This window comes from Lepidochelys kempii, chromosome 7 (genome assembly GCF_965140265.1).
Source record: "Lepidochelys kempii isolate rLepKem1 chromosome 7, rLepKem1.hap2, whole genome shotgun sequence".
NCBI lineage: Eukaryota > Metazoa > Chordata > Testudines > Cheloniidae > Lepidochelys > Lepidochelys kempii.
In genome coordinates, this window is record NC_133262.1 from 71,934,858 (window position 1) to 71,958,878 (window position 24,021).

General features: G+C 38.7%; 1 protein-coding gene across 2 annotated transcripts; it reads left to right on the top strand.

Annotated features, from left to right (window-relative positions):
- The first annotated feature begins 79 nt into the window (after positions 1-79).
- On the top strand, positions 80-23,340 carry GHITM (growth hormone inducible transmembrane protein). Of its 2 annotated transcripts, none has more exons than XM_073353292.1 (9): positions 80-185; positions 2,718-2,881; positions 5,886-5,985; positions 8,106-8,217; positions 9,800-9,941; positions 13,998-14,106; positions 17,203-17,391; positions 20,302-20,479; positions 21,709-23,340. In XM_073353292.1, the coding sequence occupies exons 2-9, from the start codon at positions 2,750-2,752 to the stop codon at positions 21,794-21,796; spliced, it is 1,050 nt and encodes a 349-aa protein (XP_073209393.1). In that variant the 5' UTR covers positions 80-185; positions 2,718-2,749; the 3' UTR covers positions 21,797-23,340. The 2 variants fall into 2 exon arrangements, with proteins under 2 accessions (XP_073209393.1, XP_073209394.1); XM_073353293.1 differs by having other exon boundaries at positions 83-222.
- Positions 23,341-24,021: the final 681 nt, after the last annotated feature.

Consider the following 24,021-nt stretch of genomic DNA (forward strand, 5'->3'; position numbering starts at 1 on the left):
GCAGCTGAGCGCGCGCTGTAGCCAACGGCAGTGTCCCGTTTTAAGAGCACGCGAGACGAGTGAGCCACTCAGCTTTGCTGCAGACGTCATCACATGTGACTTAGCTCGTGACGCACAATTTGTGCTCGCACATCAGGCGTACGGCATAGAACGCCGTGGCGGGGCGTCGCGTGGGCGCTGGGAAGGTGAGCGGTCTTGGAGCCGGCTGTCGGCCCCGGGCCGGTGAGCTTCCCCCATCTGCTCCGGCCCCGCTCTCAGAGCCGGGCAGCGCGCTGCGGGGGAACTGTGCCTCCTGCCCCGGGCGCCGGAGCGCCGTGCGGGAGGGGACACGAAGGGCCCTGGGGGTGGACGGGGGAGCTGTCACTCTTGCTGTGTCGGGGGAGGGCCCTGGGGAGAGGGAAGTGCCATGGGAGTTCCCATGGGATGCAGTGAACTATCTGGCCAGAGAGGGAGGGCGATTTTTCTCTAAAATAAGAGTAATCCTGGGGTAGGAATGACACTGGGGAGAGGCCGTCCCCTTCCCAGGTATGGAACAATAATTCACTCCCTTTTCCCTGTGACCTTAGCTCTACTGCCCCACCCCGAATGTGCACTCAACCTTCTGGGGGATGTATTTTGTGAACCAAAAATGCAGGTTGTGGGGAGTGTGCTGAACAAGAATTTCTTTTCAAATTGTACACCTCATCATTTCAGAACTCTCTCCACCTAAAAACAGGCTGGCCAGTTTCTTGTTTGTATTATTTTGGGTAACTGATGGTCTAAGGCGTTTAATGCAGATTAAAGGCTCACGTTTCTAGTTATAGCTTGTATTTTTCTTTTTCCTTAGAGGCTTATGAAAGCAAGATTTATCCCAGTATTGTGTGGTACATTTATTCTCTCAAATGACTGTCAGTGGCAATCCGTGTATGGCAAATGACAGTAAAAGCCTAACCCTTACATATCTTGGATAAATTTTCACTGGCCATATATGTAATACCATTTAAGGTACTGGGATGATCTGTGAGGGTTAGGTATTTATGCCCATGTGAGCGATGAATACACTGAAATACGAAGAGGCTATGACTTGCTTGTGACAAGTTGGTGGCAGTTTGGAAACAGAATCCAGGAGTCTTGACTCAGTCTGTAGGTTTGGTTGATCCCATCGCTATTTAAGAAGTGTACTAGCAAGGCTTCTGTGCAAAAAGGCTTTCTGGATTAGAATTTGTGTCCTATATGATGTGTCATAGTGATGACCAAACTGTTTTCTTGCCTCATGCTCTTTCATAAAAGATGATCTGAAATGTTACTAGGATTTGTTTCATTCTGTTGATAACCTACCCAACTTCTGCTCAAAGTTTTAATACATAAGACTTTTGAGAGCAAGTCTGTTTTGAAAATTAATTAAAAGCTGTGTGTCCTGTCCCAAATCTTTAAAATTCTGAAAATTTGTCATAAATTGCAACACTTATCAGCCTTTTAGAGAATGTAGTAACACACAAAAAAACAAAAGATTCTCTACTGGTTTCTGAAAAACTCTTTATAACAGTGGCATTTCAAAAAATTCACTTTGTTTTGTAGTTGAGTTATGAACATCTGCCTTACTTTCTTCTTTTGAAATTGACTCATTTAATATTTATATTATGGTAGTGCTTGAGGGCTCAATCAGGTTAGGGCTCTACTGTGCTGGGCATTATGTAAACAAAGACTTGGTGACTGTCCCAAAGATCTTACTCTAAGGGCTAGTAGACACTTTCAGCTGAATTCTAAAAAACAGCTGTGCTTGTTCTAATGTGCATAAATGCCAATAAAATTGTTTGTATTTTTTGTAGGAGCCTGAAATGAGGATTAAAACTGTGCTATGCATCCCTTTGGTGCTACATACAAATAAAAGCAAATTGGTGTCTATGAAAGTGTCAAGTAACTGCGATAGTGTATTCATAGCTTAGTTTCATCTTTATAGAGAAAAGTCATACATATAATCTTTTGTAGTAGAAGAAAATATTTTTAAGACTAGAAAAAGCAGTGTTCATGAAAATAAGTTGGTAGTTCTGGTAGTACTAGTAGAGCATACAGTAGATTGACTGTTGTAAATAAAACTGAGTTTGTCTTGTATTGGTGCTTTAATCTGTGACCTTGGTGGAGTATTAAGATGAGGCTAGTTAATTGTGTTCTTAAAATTATTTAAAAAGAGCTTGCTGGTGGTGGGGTTGTACTACACATCACTTCAAAGCACTTCAGATGATATTTTGATTTAGTAGTCCACGTACGTGATAGTCTTTGGTAGTGCATTCTATTTCCAGAATTTAGGGTGGGGTGAATGTTTAGCAGGAGATTTAGTTTATTTCTTAACATCAGAAGTTAGTTACCACAATGTTTCGAACCTGCATTTGGGTTGCCATTAGTTATGAGCACACACAAGATTGTTCAGATAAGTTAGAGGAAGAGAAACCTTCCCTCTTCTCTGGTGAGCATGTGGTATGAATAAAAATTCTGGTATAGGAAATCAAATCCTTGACTTCCTAAACTAAAGAGTGCACTGTTCAACTAGCCGGTGTCTGTACTGGCTGTATTTAACTCCAGAACATTTCATGTAGTGGCTCGGTTCTTTTTTTTTTATAGTAGTTGATCATAAATAAAACTTTTTTTTTGTTACATAACTGGCAAATCTTACTGCTTTATTTGTGCTTTTTGTGATACAATAACCAAATACTAAAGCATCACTTCTCATGCCATTACAGGAATACTCATTATTTAATCAATAGCAGCAACCATGCTGGCAGCAAGATTAGCGTGTTTATGGACACTGCCACGCCAGAGTCTCCGTCCTGCGCTTACACAGACCTTCCCAGCTTTGAGGAATTCCAGCATAAAAGCGAACCGGTGGATCTTGCAACCTAACCGGGTAAGGTAGCTTTTTTTAATTTGATAAGGATTGCTTGTACAAAGGGTCTCAAATTAGACCATTGAGGCCATTTCCATCTTTACCAAAAGACACATTTTCATCTGCACCAAAATGTAAGTGAGGTAACTGAAATGGAAGACCCAACTTAATGGGACGACAGCGCTTCAATGTCTTACTGAAGCAGCAACCTGCTGTAAAGTTGTTAGTGGCAAAAAGGTTATTTAACAGTGGCCCAAAGATGTAAAATGAATATTTTACTCTAATTGGGACTCGCTTGTTAGAAATCTTGGCTCAGAAGACTAGAATGGAGTGGTATTTCTTGCATTGTCTGCACAGATTCCCATTTAAATGTCATGTACATCTTGAGCATCCATGCTCAAAACTCTTGAACAGCAGCAATCATTGGAGATGTGCTCAGACCTTGCCTGTCCTTATGTTTCTCTCCCTCCTCTCACCCTATGCGATTCAAGGACTTATAAGAGAGCATACTCCCCCAGCCACTCAATTCCTTCTGGCCACTGCAGATGACAAGCAGGAACTCTACGGTATACGCAACTCCTCAGTTGTTCCCCTCTCTTCTTTAGGAAAGTGCAGAACTTTTTTTTTATACAAAATATTGTATTGCAACAGTGTTTGAGTTTTGCACCCATTGGGCATTTAGCCTTTAAGGCTACACTGAGCCTTTCATGAGCTTATACTTGCTCATTTAAGCCGTCTGACATCAAACCACACTTCTCTGATAAGGCCTTGTGTCCTCTTCCAGTAGTAAATGTATTCTCTCTTTTGTCTTGGGGATGCAAGTGTTCCTCATTGTTGCTCTGTGTGCAAATCATTCACCAACCACACACATCAAGCTTGGGTAAACCCCCTCAGATCTCTCATGTTAGTTGTGTGACTGGTTGGATCACAGAAACCTCCTTGGGACTGTCACCTGATGTTCTGAGACTACCTCTGAGCCCATTTTCCCTGCCAGCTTGGGACTTCAGAGCCCTGGCTTGTTGAGCCAGACACGCTAGCCTGCTGCAAACACAGACCCAGGTCTGAACCACATCCCCAAAGCTGCAGACTTAACTGAAAACAGCTTACGAAGTGCTCATGTCTCCAGCACCCAGATACCCAGTTCTCAATGGGATCCAAACCCCAAATAAATCTGTTTTACTCTATAAAGCTTATACAGGGTAAACTCATAAATTGTCTGCCCTCTTTAACACTGATAGAGAGAGATGCACAGCTGTTTGCTCCCCCAGGTATTAAGTACTTATTCTGGGCTAATTAATAAACAAAAGTGATTTTATTAAATATAAAAAGTAGGATTGAAGTGGTTCCAAGTAGTAACAGACAGAACAAAGTAAGTTACCAAGCAAAATAAAACATAACAGGCAAGTCTAAGCCTAATACGTTAAGAAACTGATTTACAGATGAAATCTCACCCCCAGAGATGTTCCAATAAGCTTCTTTCACAGACTGGACTCCTTCACGTCACAAGTGGTGTCTGGGAACACCTTGTCTTCTGGCACTGATCTCTTGGAGAAGCCTGCACCAGTTTCTCAGTCTTATTCTGGCACTACACTGGAAACTTGCAGTGTTGTTGTAGCAATGTTGGGCTCAAGATAGTAGAGACAAGATGGGTGAGGTAGTGTCTTTTTTTGGACCAACAGACGTTATTACCTCCTTCACCCAACTTCTGTCTCTACTACGCTGGAAACACTAGTGTAGACAGGAATTGGGCATATTTACCATTGTGGCCTAAGTAGATTTAGAAACTACTCCATTTTAAAATTCTTCCACCTGTCTGTATCACCAGGGGTATATTCTCCCCTACCCCCTCCAAAAAAAATTGCAGAGTTTAAAAAAATTGGGTTGAGGAAAGTTTCTGATTAAGCACAAAGCAAACAGTGTGTTTGTCTCCCAGATTTTTATTATGGCACTTTCATGACCACTAAAGTCCAGGTTATTTCAACTAAATTCTAAATATCCTCTTTTTGTGCACTTTGGGTTTGTTTTGTAAATTATGTGTGACAGTGCATCTTCTGTACTATATCATTGTAAATTGCTTATTTAAAAATAAATGTTAAATTCTTAAATGCTGATACCTATTAGAACAGAAGTGAGATATATGTTGCTCTCACAAGTATAATTAAAAAATTTCTAGGGTCAACTTTGACTACCAGTCCTTTCCTTATGTTTTCTAAATCTGTGTTGAAACAGTCCTGCAGAATATTTTAATTTCCTAGGTGCTTACAGCCCATATTTAGGAACACATCTGCATGTGCGGATTAATAAAGCCAAGAGAGTGCAATGGCTTCAGATTTCCAGGGGCTGTTTTAACCAGTGAGAGCCAAGGATCATAGAAATCATAAAATTTTGATTTGCTTGTATTTCAAAAATTTGTTGGCGTTTATCTTAAATCTCTTCTTTTAGACCTTCCCTGCCATAAAATCTTAATTTATGGGCCCTAATTCTACTTTTGCCCTTCAGAGAAGAGTTTAAGGATTCAAGTGGTACAATGTGAAGAAGGTTGGAGTACTACTATAACTGCTTCACCCAAAACAGTGATCAATTTGAGTTCGGTCTCCACACCTTTCAGTCTGACCTGTTCACAAGCACATAAGCAGCAAATATTTAGCTTTATTTATTTAAAGCCAAAAAAAAGTGTGTTCTGGCCACTTATAGGGCCAGTGGGTAGTGTGGGAGGTTTGAGCTGTTTCTCGGAATAAAATCATACTGTCAGCTCTGCCAGTATTCATATATTAAGGTACAATTGATATTTTTGTAATTTAGTGTAGTCAGTGTTAAGAGTGTCGCACAGTTTGAAGAGGATAATGACACCTGAGTTAGAAGGGATCGGTTATATTTAGATAACTCCTTTTTAATTATACTATGTTATCTTGCTGTTCATGGAAAGATTTTTCCATTACTCTGTAGGTACTGCTTGTAAATATGTACATCTTTATTGTTCTAGGATCTATTTTAACTGTCTTTCCTTTCTATCTGCTCATAACAGGGGTATGCCTCCAAAGCAAAAGTGGGTGTGCGGCGTGGAAGAACTGGCCAAGAAATTAAAGAAGCAGCCTTTGAGCCAGCAATGGAAACTGCATTTAAAGGTAAATAACCATTCTACTCAAGTATTCCAAATGTTTGAACACCAACTGTAAAGCTATTTCTAAGAAATAAGCTTAAAATCCTGGATCATTATGACTTACTATAGAGTTTGACTAAGTATCAATTATGCTTTTGAAAACAAATGTCTGAAAAATGGGTTTCTTCACTTCTCCGCAACATTTGATATTGCGAATACCTCCAGTAGCCATGGAGCAATTTGAGTTGTTCACAGTCATAACCATTCTGAAGTATGTGGAAATTCCTGAACTTGAAGACCCTCTGTCATTCATATGTCAGTAGTAAAGTTTCTTAAAAAGTTAAATATATTTTTAAGAAGCAGAGATCTATTTTTATGTGTAGGATTCATATTTCTATGGCCTTGCAACATCCTTGAGGTATTGCCTCTATTTTATAGATGGATAATTGAAGGCAAAAAGGTTAAGTGACTTTCCCAAGTTCATATAGTGAGTCAGTGACAGAATTCACATCTCCTGATACTCTAATATTAGTGTGGGATTGGTGCTGGGGAGTGAGGTGACCAAAAGCTGGAAGATAAACTGAGCTCTAGTTCCAGGGTCTGCTTGTTAGCTGATCAGCTACTTTGAGCTTGTATAATTTCAAAATATAATTCTTTGCTTCTGAATTGGCAAGGTTTTAAACAGTCACCTCATGTGACTAAAGAGAACTATGCCAAATTGAGCCCTGGTGTAAACAAGTACAGTTCAGTTGAAATCACTGGAACTGGTGCCAGTTTACAGTACGATAAATTTAGTGGCAATTTATGGCTGTTAGTGGTGATTGACTCTATTACAGTGTTTCTCAAACTAGGGCCGCTGGTTGTTCAGGAAAAGCCCCTGGCGGGCTGGGCTGGTTTGTTTACCTGCCGTGTCGTGGGAGCCGCGATTGGCTGAACCTGCGGACACAGCAGGTAAACCGGCCCGGCCTGTCAGGGGCTTTCCCTGAACAAGCGGTGGCCCTAGTTTGAGAACCACTGCTCTATTAGATCAGCTTGAGGATTGAAATTTTTTTTTAAATGGAAATCAACACTTCTTTGGATGTAGAGAATGGTTATCTTCTATTCTAAGAGTGAATGTTTGTCTTGATACCTTTAGCATTGCTCAGCATAGCTACTGAAAGATCAGTCTTCCTGTGTTTTGTAGTTAGTAAAAAGTGTACAACAATTTTGAATTTAATCTGCTGTCATAATGTACACAATACAGATGCCAAATGCACTGACTTCAGATATTCAAGAAGTTGAAAACTCTGCTTTTCTAAATATGGCTTTGCCAGATAGACCACAAAGGGGTTACTGTTGAGTAGCACATCTAGTCCAGTACACACATACCCAGGTTTGTTTTATATTAAATCTTTTTCATAAAACTTCCTTGAGAGAAACTATAGTTTTCCCAATAAAAAACAAACCATGCAACTGGAAATATCAACGGTTGCTACTTCTCACTTTATTAGACAGTTATCCTTTACAGCAGTGTCAGTAACATCCAATTTCAGGTCTTTCTGATGGATAAAAAATTGTTATAACTGTTCTCAATGAGAGCAGGTTTAGAAGGCAACATTGAGAGGGAAGGGCAAAAGGGTAAGAGACCTGAAAGGCCTGACTTTTTTTTTTTTTCTCCTCTCCTGTTTTAATGAAGAAACTTACCTAGATGATAGGCATATATCACTAACCAATTGGTGGGTGATATTGTTCTTGATTTTCATTCTGGGTTTTTATTCCAATTACTGTATAGTCTTAGAAATGGCTGCCTCCTGTTGATAAACTTAAAATATGTAACATTTATTTATTGATCCACATAGCTAGCTAGCTATAGTTTGAAACTGCATCGTGTAGCAGTACAAGAGAATTTGATATTCAGAGGACATCTTTGTTCCTCTCTAAACTTGGTTTCATGGAAGAGAAACAAGCTCCTATAAAATAATGATAGACTAACAGGTAACCTTTTCATTTGGACATTAAGAATGAAGAGTTTTTATAAATCTTGAGGTTTTTCCCTTCCTTATCAGTTGTTATATACATAATTAAACTGAAATTAGAAAACTGTTCTACTCGATCCCAGGACAAAACTCTTACAGGAATATCAATATCTTTTTTTCTGTTGTGCAGTGGACCAGATGGGAAGATGGATTGTTGCCGGAGGGGCTGCTGTTGGTCTTGGAGCTCTATGTTATTATGGAATGGGAATGTCCAATGAAATTGGAGCCATTGAAAAAGCTGTGTGAGCAAAATACCAAGCTTATTATTTCAAATCAAGGCTAGAACAGTTGACACCCTTATTTACACGCAAATTTCTCTCCCAACCAGTCTCCTTCTGTGCGTGCTTACTCTTCATGACTTTAAACTAAAAAGAGAAACCCTAGTTTCTTGCAGAAAGCATTGATTTTTATATATAAACCTGGGAACAAATTTTGGTAAAGCCTTGGGATTAAATGCAATTTGGCTGATTGCTGCTATAAATATCCCACTTCCTATCTTGCAAATACTGTTAACTTTGAAGTATTTTTGCCTCCTGCCCCATCTCAAATAGTATGCATCTATATTCTTGTCTGGGGAATGTCATGAGTTAAAACGTAGGTGGATGTTCTAACTTCTGTGAAAGTGCTAGTTAAATCCACATTATCTAGGGTTCCTCTGAGACCCTGTTCAGAAAGCAAAAATAGCTTCTTGAATTCACCAAGAGCTGTAAGAAAATATAAACGTTGTAAGCAGGTCATAATTGTTCCCTATCTACCTGTCTCTTGCAAACACTAACTTACAAAAAGTGTTTGCCCTTGGTATAACAAATTTTGTTCCGTGTCTACAGCAGGGGTGGAGCATCCTATCTAATGATGAAGCCTTCAAGTGATAAATCCTATGTTAAAGTTTATGAATGTGTGGGCTTAAAATAAGAAAATCTTGCTCAGTTTTGTGATAAATTTACTAGATTCATAACAGAAAGATAGGGAAGAAGTGGTATTCCAAGCTCCACGCATTCTTGCTTCAAGTGACATCTCACTTTAACATCCTATTGTGCCAGTCTTCTAATACAATTGACAACCTTCTCTGTTAACATTCAAATACCTGTCATTCATTCCCCACCCATTAAGATAAATGGGGAACAGTTTGCACTTTTGAGATGTTTTCGGGTTGTCTGCGGACTTCTGGGGAAACTAGTAACTTTGTAAAATGGAATGTGCATTCTTTATTAAATGTCGCTAACTGGTGGAAATTCTGTCTTTGTAGAATCAGTTCTTTAAACATAGTAGTACAGAAGTTTTTCCTATCTAAGGTTATAATTTCCAGGGTATTCCTTATCTCAAAACATAGCATGTATGTCATGTGATGATACATTGCTCTGGTGACTTAGCAACTTGTGACCATTTCATTTAATTACTTACAATTGTTAGTACATAGACTATGGGCTTTTCCTTTTAGACAGTTTTAAAACCTATAATATACTTATTCACATCACTCTTGCCTTTTTAAATAGTGATAGAGTAAGATAGATACTTTACGGAGACAGGGGTGAAAGGAATGCACACAGGAAATGTGAAACTGATCTGTTGTAAACTAGCGTAGTTCCATGGAAACAACATAATTTTGTGCATGGTGGAAAAGAAGTTAACAAATTAAGACCTGAAACATGATATATTTTATGACAAATGTCTCTAAACTGAATATTGCATGCCACTGTGTAAGATGGATCTCATGAATCTTAAATATTCATAAGTTTGATTGTACCAGAACTAAGAATAACTGGTGAGATCAATTAAAACATGAAAAAATAGCAACATAACTGTTCATAATTTCATCTCTTTCAGTATTTGGCCTCAGTATGTGAAAGACCGAATCCGTTCTACCTACATGTACTTTGCAGGAAGTGTTGGTTTGACAGCATTGTCTGCTGTAGCAGTCAGCAGATCTCCTGCACTCATGAGCCTCATGATGAGGGGTTCTTGGCTGGTAAGGTTATATGGGCTTTCTCTTTAATCACCAGAAAGATTAGTGTTAAGAAAACTGTTTTGAAGCAGAACTTGGAATCTTGGGGGGTGAAACTTTATGGGGTGTGTCTAGTTGTCTTAAAGCAGCCCCAATCACCTGGTACCAGCAATACAGGGTTACATAATTCTTTGAATAAAGCGCGTCTACAAACTTCTGGTCATTGATGTGGGCGGGGAAGATGAGAAACTTCCTCCTACATCAGAGGTGGGCAAACTACAGCACACATCCAGCCCACGGGACCGTCCTTCCTGGCCCTTGGGTTGGATGAGTCGGGGGCTCTGAGGAGGGCAGGAAGTGGGAGGGGGCGAATGGGAGTGGGGACCAGGCTGTTTGGAGAGGCACAGCCTTCCCTACCCAACCCTCTGTACAGTTTTGCAACCCCAGTGTGGCCCTCGGACCAAAAAGTTTGCCCACCCCTGTCTTACATGAACTAGGGCAGGGGTTTTCAATAGGTGGACCTCAAGCCAAATCTGGACCCACCATACACTCTTGAACAGACACTGACATCTTTTTTTATGTACTTATCGTTACTGTTTTTTTATTATTTTCTCTGGAGTCTGGATTTTGATTATACCTTGTCCAAGAAATTTGGACCTTGACAAAAAAAATTGACTACCTCTGTTCTTGTGTGTGTGTGTGTGTGTGTGTGTGTAAAAAAAAAAAAAAAAAAAAAACCACCACCAGACTGATGACAGGAGCTTGCTACCTGAAAGCAGTTAGAGCTCAGTGGTCTGACTGTTCAGTCTCCTCCTAAATGTGTCTCAGTAGTTAAGCTAAATACTAATGGTGTCTGGAAAAATTCTGAGGAAACATTTTTGTTGATATATAACGATTAGTCAAAATTGAAATGTTTCAAGGAAATGGTTTGTCATCAGTTAACTTCCAACAGAACACTGGCAGGCTGAAGGGGAGCTTGGGAAGGAGCCTTGAACTTTGGGAGCTGGCATTTCCAGGCTCCAGGGTTTTTCTTCAACCCACCAGAGACCCTGGAAATCCTGGTAGCTGTGAAATTGACATGATGATCAGTTTGGTTGTTGCTCACCACTTAATTGTACTGGTGAAACTAGCCAGACTCTTGGTAAGCTGACAAGTATCTGGGGAGCATGTTTTGTTTTGGCAATGCCATGTCTAAATATGTTCAAAACAGTATAGTGGGATTTCAGTTCCACAAAAACTTTTGAGTTTTTGCCTTTTGGTCCTGATTGAGGATAAAAATTTTGTGAACACTCAAATTTTCACAGAACTGAAATTCCGTTTTCTAGTCAGCTATACTAAAGACCCCAATAAAACTGAAATCTGACTTTAATGTGCTGCAGTCTCTCACAAACATAACAGGAATATTTGAAATAAGCTTGTAGAGGTAAATCCTATTTTTAAATTAACCAGTATGATACTTAGGTAACTGGATTTATGGATAACCTCAGACTTAAACTGGTCTGAACAAGATCAGTTTCTCATGGTTAGATGGTTTAACAGCATAAAGTAGTAAAAGCTGAAAATAGTCTGCTTTAAACACTCTTTAATAGCTATTTTAAAGTAATTTAGAAACATTTAATGCGAACAAATTGAGTAGCGGTAAAGTGTCATAAAGAACTGAAGGTTTAGTTATCTTAGCTAAAACATGCATAGCTTAGTTATAGTTAAACTGTGGCTAATTTACAATACATAACTTGGCAATAAGAATGGTGATAAGGTTAAACTAATTTTACTCCACAAAGTGCTGAATGTGGTTTTATTTTAAACATTTTGTTTCAGAAATATCGCTAAGGGCACATTATGTACGGTAGAGGGAGCTATTGCTAATTATCTAATCCTTGTAAAAGATGGCTTTATGAAGAACGTCAAAGAATCCTAACTAAACATACATATATAAACTTAAGTTCGTTTTCTGTTTAAATTTAGGTATATTTGCATGTCAAGAGCCTAATGTGTGCTAGCTAATATTGTTTGTTAAAATAGTCTGTTGTCATGTAAAAGTTTCTTCAGCTGGTCATATTGAACAATTTAGCATAGTATAAAGTTGGCGAAATACTAAAGCTGTGGCTTCTGGTATGAAACTGACCTATCACATCAGACTTGACATATCTGATCAGATATGTCATCAAAGGCTGCATAAACCTACCAGTGGCCAATAGCTAACTGTTCAAAGGCAGGTCAGATGACTTGCTGCTGCCAAAATGATGCCTAGCTTGCCTGCACATAAGTTGATCAGCGACATGCACAATTATGAATATGGTATTTGGCTGTCTGAGGCCAGGCTTGTTAATCTTGTTTATCCATTTGCATCTACACATGCTCTGTGGATGTCCAGCCACCTCCTTAGGAAATCTTGTGTATGCATGTCTCCTGCTTGTTCTTCCCTGTGAACGTGCACACTGGCATTTGTAGGTATATGACTAACTGAAAATTTAGTATTAAAATGACATTTGTACCAGATTCTGCAAATCCATTTATCAATTGTGCATAATGTACTGATGACATTCAGGTCCAAATTTTCAAATGTTCATGCTGGTGTAAATTCTGTTCCTGGGAGAATTCTGTGCAATGCAGAATTTCACAGAATTCCCTGTTTACCTGGCAGAATTTCTGGCTGCCTCTCGGGGCTGCTGGACTTTGCAGAGCCCAGCTTGCAGTGAGCAGAGTGCCCAGCCTGGTGGGGCTGGAGGCTGCATGCTCTTTGATTCTCATTCTCCCGGGATAGGAAAGGACCTGGGAGATCCAGCCAACTCTGGCAAATGGTGAGGAAGGGCTGGGCCGCACCATACCATGTCCCTCAGCAGGACAGTAAAGAAGTTGGGGTAGTAAAGGCTCTGTGGGTGCTGGTGTCTGGGCTGGAGGCTGCTCCGTGGGGAGGGGGATGCTGGTGTCCCCAGAGCTCTCTCCAGCACCCACCCACCCCCCCCCACTGAAACTGGGTTTTTGTAAGGGTGTCTTTAACTCTCTACTCCTGGGGGGATCTTTTTTTGCTCTTGTCTGTACTGTTGACAGGTATTTTGAAACAAATTACCAAAATAATTGAAACTGGAGTGATTATGTTGTGTTTTGACAAATAAAATGGCGGAATTTTAAATTGTCTGCAGAAATTTTAATTTTTTGGTGCAGAATTCCCCCCAGAGTAAAATTCCAATGAATGTGCGCATACATGACAGGGGGAGAGCAGGAGACGTACATTAAAAGCGGCAGCTGGGTATCTGCAGAGCATGTGTGCTGAAAGGGGTAAATGTAGATAATTCTACAAAGTAGAAGGCATAGCTACAGATAGCCATGTTTAATCTATTTACAGAATTGCCCCAAGGTCCATTTAGGCATGTCATAGAGATGTGGTTTTGGCAAGAGCAAACCAGAAGTAGCCACTCATGGTGTCAGTCAACCATCTATTAGCTGCTTGGTCACACACTCCTGTTCAAGCAGGAAGCAGCTAGACTGAGCACGAGGGGAGAGACATACGGTTTGGAAACAAATGGGAGCAGGGACAGATGGTATTTGGATGGGGCTTGGGGCAAAAACATGTACTAGGAACAAGCAGTAATGTTTAAATATTTTAAGTAAATGAAAGGTCGTAAGTGGGGATACAGTGAACCATCAGAGGACACCTTTAGAATCATCCAGTTAGCTGCTTCTGTGTGTGTGTTTTTGTTTTTGTTACCTGGCATATCTTGTACTGGACAGCTTTAGACACGCAGCACCAATTGGTGTGCCACCTGGCTTGTACAGTCCTAATATTTTGTGGGTTTAAAAAAATGCACTGACTTCACTGTGGTCTTGCTAGAGTAAGGACTACTGGATTTGGGCTACTGTGTGAAGTTTAGTTGTGTACTTGAGTTAATTGTGCTTTTACTCAACTATGTGCAGCTTTCTGCTCTTGAATCTTTGAGAAATAATTGTGCATAGGAGTACCACTGAGTTTTAGGCTAGTAAAAAATTAATATAAACAATAAGATTTCAGAGGCAGAGTAGAGAATTTTGTACATCTCAGTGTGCTCTTGAATTCTTATATGGTAATTCTTTATATTACAGGCAATAGGTGCAACTTTTGCAGCTATGATTGGTGCTGGGATGCTGGTTAGGTCAATATCCTATGAAGGTAATCCTGGTACTAAACACCTTGCCTGGATGCTTCATGCTGGTAGGTGCATTTAATTTTCTGTGTGACAGTATCTCAGCTACTTAATATGAAATATTATGTCTGTGGTTTTGCTGAAGATAAGCCTACTTTTAAAGGAAAGCAAGTTTAGTCTCCCAAAACTTTAATGAAATAACTATTGCTTTTGGGGAGGCCGTAACTTCCTTTTAGCTCCTTTTATTCCTGTTCACAGCACCTTCTGTGTGGCTGTTAATGAAATATTCTTTAAAGTATCTTCCTTACATTGGCTGGGGCTTATAGGTGAGCTGTGGAGATGTCTTTTGCCCCAAGTACATTGTATAGCATTGAGCTGCTTTGACATCCTTGTTCTCTTAAATATAAATGGATTGATAACAGATCCTCTGTAAAGTTGCTGCAGGTATTGGTATTTGCCGTGCATTTTCTCTTGCTAATATTCATTAAATGGTTCTGGTGATATCTGGATTCTGCAAGCATGCCTTTCCACTTGAGGAACCCTTACCCTCTATTCACTGTACTCAGCTGCCACAGAACAGCCAAGGCTCTCTGATTCAATCTAACCATTTCCCAAATCTCTTCTTTAATAGAAGCCAGAACCTGGGCCCCCTCCCGTGATGGTTAAGTAAAAATGGAGGGCCTGGTGGCAGCCTGGAAGCCCAGACTTCATGATAGGATTCAGAGGGTACCTGAGCAGTTGAAAGCTAATAATCCAGATTGACTTTACCAGAGATCCTACAAAGGTCAAAGTTTGGGGTGATTTCCTCTGCCCACCCTATGCTTGACCAGTGAATTTATTGAGCTTCAGTTCAGTAGCTCAGTAGGAACATAGAAATTACTGGTTGGTTAGTGGTATGTTGCTGGTTATGTTGGAAGTCCTCATGACTAGTCACAAGGCTGTTTTCAGCAGAGCATCTGCTGAAAGATTGTGATTATTTGCATTCATTATTAATAGAAAAAAGGTACATAAATGTTTCCATTATATTAAAAATTAACAATTACTTTAGACACATCACTGGTAATTGAAAAAGCAAAGCCATTCCTTTGTCTGTTGAAGGGACTTCCTTTTTACGAAGCATCTTTCAACTTTATTTTTTAAGGAATTTTATGGGCTCCCTTACACATATTTTTGAAAATTTTAACAGAACGACCCCAAAAGGAATGTTCTGCTCCCTGTTGACTTCTTTTGAAGTCCTTTGAAAACACCCTTCAAAAGAGCAAATATGCTCAAACTTCTTCCTCTCGTGCACATTGTTTCTCTATTTCTTACTTCCTTTGATTTCATTGTCAGAGTTGCTAATACAGGTAAAGCATGTTCTTGAAGAGCCTGGGGAAGGCTTTATTCCTTCCACAAAACAATGAAACTGACAGTGCAAAAATGAACAAACTCAAATGAACAAACTAAAGAACCGAAATACTTTCTCCTTGAATCTTTTATAGTGATCTTAGGAGTTACAATGGTAAGAACGGTTAGGTGGAAATGTGGTTAGTCAAATGTGTCCCTTTAAAGAACTGTAAGTTTTTTTTTCTTCTGTGAGAATGCATGTTCAAATCAAACCTGCAATATATGTCACATTAGTAAATTAAATTACTTGCATCTTCTAGCTGTCTTTTCAGTTTACCTCCTGAATGATTGATTTATGGTTAGCATGACTTTATAAATATCATACTGGTACTAACCACCTCATCATCAGTCCTATGTAATCAAGTTGTATGAGTCAATGTGCAGCAGATTATTTCTGCAGTTCTGATGTGGGCAAGTAAGGTGTCACTTGAATTGAATTTTTTGTGCAAATGAATGTACCATTACTTTTGATCTATGATAATAGTTTAACATTATAGTAACATGCAAATGACTGAAGTAAGCCAGTCACTCACCATGTTGTCACAATATCATCAGTGAACCATCAGTGGATCACTGGGAAGGGGTAGAGCAACACCAGTTATGTCCACTGCGATGTGAGCTACCAGCTAGTTGCTGTGTACCTTGTGTGCAGTATTCATTCACTTTTAAATATAATGCAGCTGGTCTCCTGCAACTTGTTTGTTAATAAGGTCTGTCCTCTAAAGACCATCTTCTCTTAGGGAACAGAAGTGTCTCAGGAGAGGAATTGTAATTGTACTGTTAACAGTATGTTATCAGGAAGAGCATTTATCCCCTTTCTCCTGCTTTTTGTAACTTCTGAAAGGTAGTATTATTTGACCTATTAAATGTCCACATGCTCAATTCCCTGTCAGGGTGGGCATTGAAAACCCACTGTTCTGAAACACTTTGTGTAAGAAGATATGGCTGATGAACTTCACTCATATCAAGCAGATTAACGGGTTCAAGTGACACTGCTGCTTACTTTCAAAGCAGTTTCCGTTAGAAACCTTAATGCTGCGTTTGCAGTTGTCTGTGGATTTCAGAAATGCTAATGTGGTAGTGTTGTATATGCATAACTACTGTGTTTACTAGCTTCTATAGGACCTAGTATGGTGTTTAAGATCAAAGCACTTGACATATACAGTCAAGTCTAATACTCTTGCTGTAGAGGTAGGCCAAATTCTTATAATACACAGTGCTGTATTTGGGAAGAGGGATTCCTTTCTGATGCTTTTGTTGCTCGCTTTGTACCCTGAAGCATGTGACTTGATTGCATAGCTGTTCCTAATGTCAAGAATTCTTTCCTTTTTTCAAAATACAGCTACAACTCCAGCTTCCTGTGAAAATGCATTTCATAGGCTGACTGTACTGTCTGAAGCATTTATCAGTTCAAGATATACTTGTTGCTGAGTTTGAACAGGCCTTGTAATTGTCATCAGCCAGCATAAAGACTGCTCTTTTTTCTGAACTGTCCTTCATAATTAAATGAATAGTAACACATTTCATCTAAGATCTAAGTTTTGTGGCATTGTATTGAATATTTTCTGCCAAATCCTGCACTGGCTTTTCTTTGTGCAAACCGATTGAACTCAATAAGATTGAACAGAGTGTAAATCAATACAGAGTTTGGCCTATTGACTCAGTTATGTGGCTGAAAAATACCCTATTGGGATAGGGCATTTATCTTCAGCCATTCAGTATATATGGCATTAAACATAACTAAATTTCCAACCTTGCTTGTCTTTTTCTTCACTTAGGTGTTATGGGTGCAGTGGTGGCTCCTTTGACCTTGTTGGGTGGTCCTCTGCTGATCAGAGCTGCCTGGTACACAGCAGGAATTGTAGGAGGTCTCTCAACTGTGGCCATATGTGCACCAAGTGAAAAGTTTCTGAACATGGGAGGACCACTGGGAGTAGGCCTGGGCCTTGTTATTGCTTCGTCAATTGGTAAACAAAATACTGTTTTGATGTTTGACTTCTAAGTGTCTAAAACTGAGCTCACCTCATTATATCTTTAATACAGTGAGACTGGCCCTGACTGAGAAAGGAACACCCAAAAGTACCTGGCTAGATAGTATTTGCAAGAGCTGTTATCTTCATAGACCCTAAAGCCAGGAGGGACCACAGTGATCATCTAGCCTGACCTGGATAATAGCAGAGGCCATAGAACTTCTCCAAAATAATTCCTAGAGCATATCTTTTAGGAAAAACTTCCAATCTTGATTTAATAATTGTCAGTGGTGGAGAATCCACCATGACCCTTGGTAAATTGTTCCAATGGTTAACTCTCACTGGTTTTGAATTTACACCTCATTTCCAGTCTGAATTTGTCTAGCTTCAGTTACCAGCCATTGGATTGTTATACTTTCTTCTGCTAGACTCAAGAGCCCATTATTAAGTATTTGTTCCCTATGTAGGTACATGTAATCAAGTCACCCCTTAACCTTCTCGTAGACAGGCAGCAAGTTTGGTTTTTGCTTTTTTTAGTCTGGCACCACAGCAAATTGTCAGCATGTCCCTGTTTTAAAATAATGTTTTTGCTGTTTTAAAACCACACTATAAATACTCTCAGTGAAGAGTACTGATAGACATGGAGTTCATGCATTTTTTTTTTTTTTAAAAAAGTCTAGGATAAAAATCCGTCTGGTTAAAGTTTCAGTAAACTGTAACATGGCAAAAACCTGCAATGGTGTCTTCTGGTAACAAATTAAAATTGACGGATTAAATGTGACTCAGATTAGCTACTGAATATTTTTTCTGTGTATTCTTTTTGTAACATACCTGCTTGAATTGCTCTGTGAAATGGTCTGACGTAGAAGTTTCATATGAAAATAACACCAATTAGGTGGGTTTTGTTTCGCCCTCTAGGTGAAAAGATACTTTAAGGAAACTTGTGAGAGGCTTACAAGTTCAACTATTTAAATTTTAACTTAAGGCTAGACAGTTGAGAATTCAAAAGTCACAAAATGTTGAAGTGAGGGTTGCATATGTGCCCCATTGCTCTTCCACATTACAGTACAGTCTAATCATGTGATCGAATAGTGTTTAAAAAAAAATTCTAGATCATACAATATTCCAGCTATTGATTAATTGCAATTAACTCAAAAAAAATTAATTGCAGTTAATTGCACTGAATAGAATACAAATTGAAATTTATTAAATATTTTTGGATTTTTTCTACATTTTCAAATATATTGATTTCTATTACAACACAGAATACAAAGTGTACAGTACTCTTTATTACAAATATTTGCCCTGTAACAGTGATAAAAGTATTTTTCAGTTCATCTCATACAAGTACTGTCGTGCAATCTTGTTGTTCTGAAAGTGTAACTTACAAATGTAGATTTTTATTGTTGCATAACTGTACTCAAGAACAAAACAATATAAAACTTTAGAGCCTACAGGTCCACTTGGTCCCACTTCTTGTTTGGCCAGTCGCTAAGACAAACAGGTTTGTTTACATTTATGGGAGATACTGCTGCCTGCTTCTTATTTACAATGTTACCTGAAAGTGAGAACAGGCACTTTCGTAGCTGGCATTGCAAGGTATTTATGTGCCAGTTATGCTAAATGTTCATATGCCCCTTCGTGCTTTGGCCACCATTCCAGAAGACATGCTCCAATGCTGATGATGATCATTTAAAAAAAAATAATTCATTAACTACATTTGTGACTGAAGTCCTTGAGGGAGAATGGTATGTCTCCTGTTCTGTTTTACTCGTATTATGCCATATATTTCATGTTATAGCAGTCTCAGATGATGACCCAGCACATGTTTGTTTTAAGACAAAACACAAAGAAGATACCAATGTCAGATTTCTAAAAATTTCTACAGCACTCAACCCAAGGTTTAAGAATCTGAAGTACCATCTAAAATCTGAGAGGAATGAGGTGTGGAGCATGCTTTCAGAAGTCTTAAAAGAGCAGCACTCAAACGAGAACCTGAACCACCAAAAAAAAAAAAAATCAACCTTCTGCACGTGGCATCTGACTCAATGATGAAAATGAACATGAATAGGTCCGCTCTGGTTTGGATCGTTATCGAGCAGAACCTGTTATCAGTATGGAGGATATCCTCTGGAATGGTGGCTGAAGCACGAAGGGACACGTGAATCTTTAGCGCATCTGGCCTGTAAATATCTTGATACCAGCTACAACAGCACTATGCGAACACCTGTTCTCACTTTCAGGTGACATTGTAAACCAGAAGCAGGCAGCATTATCTCCTGCAAATTGTAACCAAACCTATTTATCTCAGCGATTGGCTGAACAAGGAAGAGGACTGAGTGGACTAGTACGCTCTAAAGTTTTTTATTTTTGAATGCAGTTATTTTTTGTACATAATTCTACATTTGTAAGTTCAACTTTCATGATAGAGATTGTGCTATAATACTTATAGTAGGTGAATTGAAAAATACTACTTTGTTTTTTTACAGTGCAAATATTTGTAATCAAAAATAAAGTGAGCACTGAACACTTTATCTTCTGTTGTAATGAAATCAATATATTTGAAAATGTAGAAAATATCCAAAAATATTTAAATAAATGGTATTGTTTAACAGCACAATTAATCGCACACTTAATTTTTTTAATCGTGCGACAGCCCTATATAGTACTCTTCTGCAATTTTGAATAAATGTCACATCTCTTACTATGGTGTACTTGTACGCTAGAATCCGTGAAAATAGCTGGCATTTCAGAAGCACCAGGAATGACATGAGTACTCTTACAGGATGGTCCTTCCATGATCATACACTGTAAATCATGCTATTCCTCAAATAATTAAGTTTGTAACAATGCATATACATAAAGGAAGGGCTTGCTTTTAACACCTTTTTTGCACGCTTATTCCAGGATCTGTGTTCCTGCCTCCTACCTCTGCATTTGGAGCAGGCCTGTATTCTGTAGCAGTTTATGGTGGATTGATCCTCTTTGGCATGTTCCTGCTGTACGACACACAAAAAGTTATCAAACGTGCAGAGACACACCCAGTGTCCATATATGGAGTAGCAAAGTATGACCCCATCAACTCGTAAGTATTATCCTGGTGTCAACACTGATCTGATTTTAAGACTATTTTAACTAATGATGTCCCTTCAAGCTATGCAGTAGTGTATAAAGAAAATGTACCTGCTGTCCTGCAGATATTAAAGAGAGAAATTCACTTTGGGATAGTAAACCTCAGTTTACAGTAAAATGTACAGGATTATAGCCACATTATTTTCCAAATACAATATGAAAATAGTTAATGGGGATAAAACTATTACTGAAAAATACATAAGTACTCCATATGCCAAAAAATTAGGGTTTTTTTTTTTTGGTTTTGAGGGGTTTTTTCCTTCTCTCAGCCAATGTTAGTTATTTCTAACAGTTTTTCTGTGTGGGTGGGGGAAATTCTTTGTACTTGCTTTCTGAAACACTTTCAGCTCACATACTTAACCTGTTCAAACAAGCAATTTTAGTTGTGTTGTAAGCTGTAAAATATCTTAGTTTATATAATATATCTAACCTTTGTCATTGTAAATCAGTAAAACTTTTATGAGTGCTGTAGCTAATAGTAATATAGGGATTAATTGTCCTCAATAGGCCTATTATCAGATTTGGCTCTAACCTTCTCACTTCGTAAAGGTGTTTCTTCAATCCTCAGTTATATTTTTGAGTTGGAAAGGCATATTTCTGTTATCCTTTTGAACTAAGTTCAGTATTTACTTTTACGTAAATAACTGACCCTAAAAGAAAAGGGATGGGGGGGGAAGAGGTGTAAGCTGTTGGGAGGAAGAAAGAAGGAAGCTACCCAACATTGTTCAAAACTTTGTTCTAAATCCTGGTCCCACTGAACTTAATGGAAGCTTAGTTGTTTTGGGCCAAATCCTAGTTCCAATATGTGTGTTAGCTACTAATGTCCCATGAGAAGTTACTGTGCATTTTTACCCATCTATAGCTTATTGCTTAACAAATTTGGTTGTCATTCCAGTTTCCAGAATGATTTAAACAAATATAAATAGGAGCTATATGTCATAACTGAAGTCTTAGTGGCAAATGAGTCCATTTCTGCTTGTAATGGTCACAGTTCACTTCAGAAAAACAAGAATCACATACACAATGTAGTTTCTTAAAAAACAAGTTGAGTGAGACACTTGGGTCCTCAACCTGATTTTTAAAGTTTCCTAATGTGATGTATTGACATTGAGTGAGTAATGTTGCTTATAACACTGCTTATAGTAAATTAAACTAACTGGCTTTCTGGGGTGTTTTTTTTAGGTGTCTGGGTATTTACATGGATACACTGAACATCTTTATTCGAGTGGCCACCATGCTTGCCACTGGTGGGAGTAGCAGGAAGAAATGAATTAAGATTCTTCTTTGCAACCATCTGATAGTTCACCAAACTCTGTCTGCTTAGTGTGTATGCCTAGTAAAAATTAATCTGGTGTACAAGCAGCTTTCATGTAGAAGTCAGAAGTTTGAAGCACTTGAGCATTATTAAGGTGTTTCAGTACAACATGAATCTCAAGGATACGTTTTCCAGTTCTTCTGAAAAGGTCAAATTTGGATAACAGTGCAAACACTTGTACGTAATTTGTGATATCTTAATGGGAAAGAAATATATTTCAGTAAATTATATTTTAAACTTAAGTAAATAAAACTAAATCGGTCTGCTTCTCTGAAAGGTTTGACAACATATTATTCTGTGACTATCACTTTTTGCATCTACCATAATTGCATAGTAAAAAGAAACTGATCTCCAAAATGGGGACTCAAGTATACAGAAAGGGGCACAAGATAACTCAAGAGACTGATATTGGAATATGGAACCTTGTTGTGCTTAAACAGAAAGTGGTGGTGGTGTCTGAGAGCCGTTGCTGCTATTGGATGGCCTTTGGGTGACCTATCTGAAAGGAATTAGAGCTCTATCTACTAGAACTTGACTTAATCTATCACAATTTGTGCCCTTGTAACATCTCAACTGAAATTTTAGAAAGGATTAGGGTGAGTACAGAGAAATACAAAGGCCTTGGAAAGGCAATGCGACCCTTCCGGAATGGTGGACAATGGTAAAGAAGCTTGTGCTCTTACTTTGTCCTGTGGGTAAATAGAACTTCAGCACCTTTCCTGAATGTACTTGAAAAATTAGTATTCAGTGTAGCTGTAATGTTTCCAACATCCTTAATGTTCATTAGCTGTGTCTGTGTCTTTGCACTGAGAAGTTAAACATTGGGAACATCAAACTATTGAAGTGTTGGTTCCAGAACCAAAAAATATTTAGGCTATAATGTGTGTGGTGGCCAATAAAACTGTAGATTAACTTTTTAAATACTGAAATCAACTAAGTTGTTCTTTTTGGTGATGGCTTCCTAAGGTCTGAGCTCAGTGACCAGTCCCACTCTAAAATGTACCTAATGATGGTACAGGAACAAAGGGAAGGTGAACTCTATTCTGCTTTTTTAACCTGTCCTCCAGGCCACAAAACCAAATGCTGTATACTTGCAAGTGCTTTTGCCTGTAATCCTTTGACTCCTCTTCCCAAATTGCTGTCATACAACTGGTATTTTCTTTACCATATTTAACAAAAATGTCCCACTAACATTGATGGTGAATTTCTACAACTGTTTCATTGTTTGCTCTAGTACCATACTTGGTTTGGCAAATACAAGTATTCTATGCTGAGAGACCAGGTAAGCCTGTGAAAATATTGGGCATAAGCTATTGCTGGAAATCCTTAAAAGTAAATGAGGCCTATGTAAATGCTGCTGTACTCAATCTAGTTACCAGTCCTGGCAAAGTTCAAATCAGCAATTGAGAAACTTATTTTATCCTTTCACTGTACTATGCTGACAATGTGCTGTGCTCGTGTACTGATTTCTGAAACAATAAAGTCCAAGACTAACAGTTCATTGGTCTCTTGTTTCTCCTTTCAAATGTTTATACTGTAGTACATTACTTAGTTTAGTAAGGGCACTGTAACTTCATCTTCCTCCTTCCCCCCCCCCCCCCCCCCAGTTCCTCTTCTTATAAGAGAATTAAATGAACAGTGCCTACTCCTTGTGTGGAGTGTCTGCATAATTGTTTTGCAGTGGAGTCCACAATGCTATTTTTCCAGATGCATTTTCTTCTCAATTAACACTACAGACAAAGACAAAACTCTGTGGAATAAACGTTAGTATCTTTTACTCATGGTGTAAAGAAGTTTTTTCTCACCCTGTGGAACTACATGGTATAACTTTTGGTGTCACTAAATTTGAGAAGTGCTAGGCAACCTTTAACTAGACAGCACTATCAGCTTCACCTACAAGAAGGAACAGTGCCCAACTGTCTGGTACTCCAGATGACTGCGTTTGGGGGGAGAGCAGTGGCGTGTAGGAAGAATTTTGTCAAATTCCTTTTTGCATCAGTAGATTACATTGCACAATCTTTTACAGTAGATACCACTCTTAGTAAGTTTTGCTACATGACTGCTGTGTGTGCTTAATCCACATTGCAGCCATATGTTGTCGTATTGTTATGGGACAGATCTAATAACTTTTCTGTTGACTTCAGTGGGCTTTGAATTAGATCCTCATTGAGGAAACTAAT

Coding starts and splice junctions, on each gene's coding strand:
- GHITM (XM_073353292.1), top strand. CDS start 2,750: ATGCTGGCAGCAAGATTAGCGTGTTTATGGACACTGCCACGCCAGAGT. Junction 2,882..5,885: donor GGATCTTGCAACCTAACCGG/GTAAGGTAGCTT, acceptor TGCTCATAACAG/GGGTATGCCTCCAAAGCAAA. Junction 20,480..21,708: donor AAGTATGACCCCATCAACTC/GTAAGTATTATC, acceptor TGTTTTTTTTAG/GTGTCTGGGTATTTACATGG.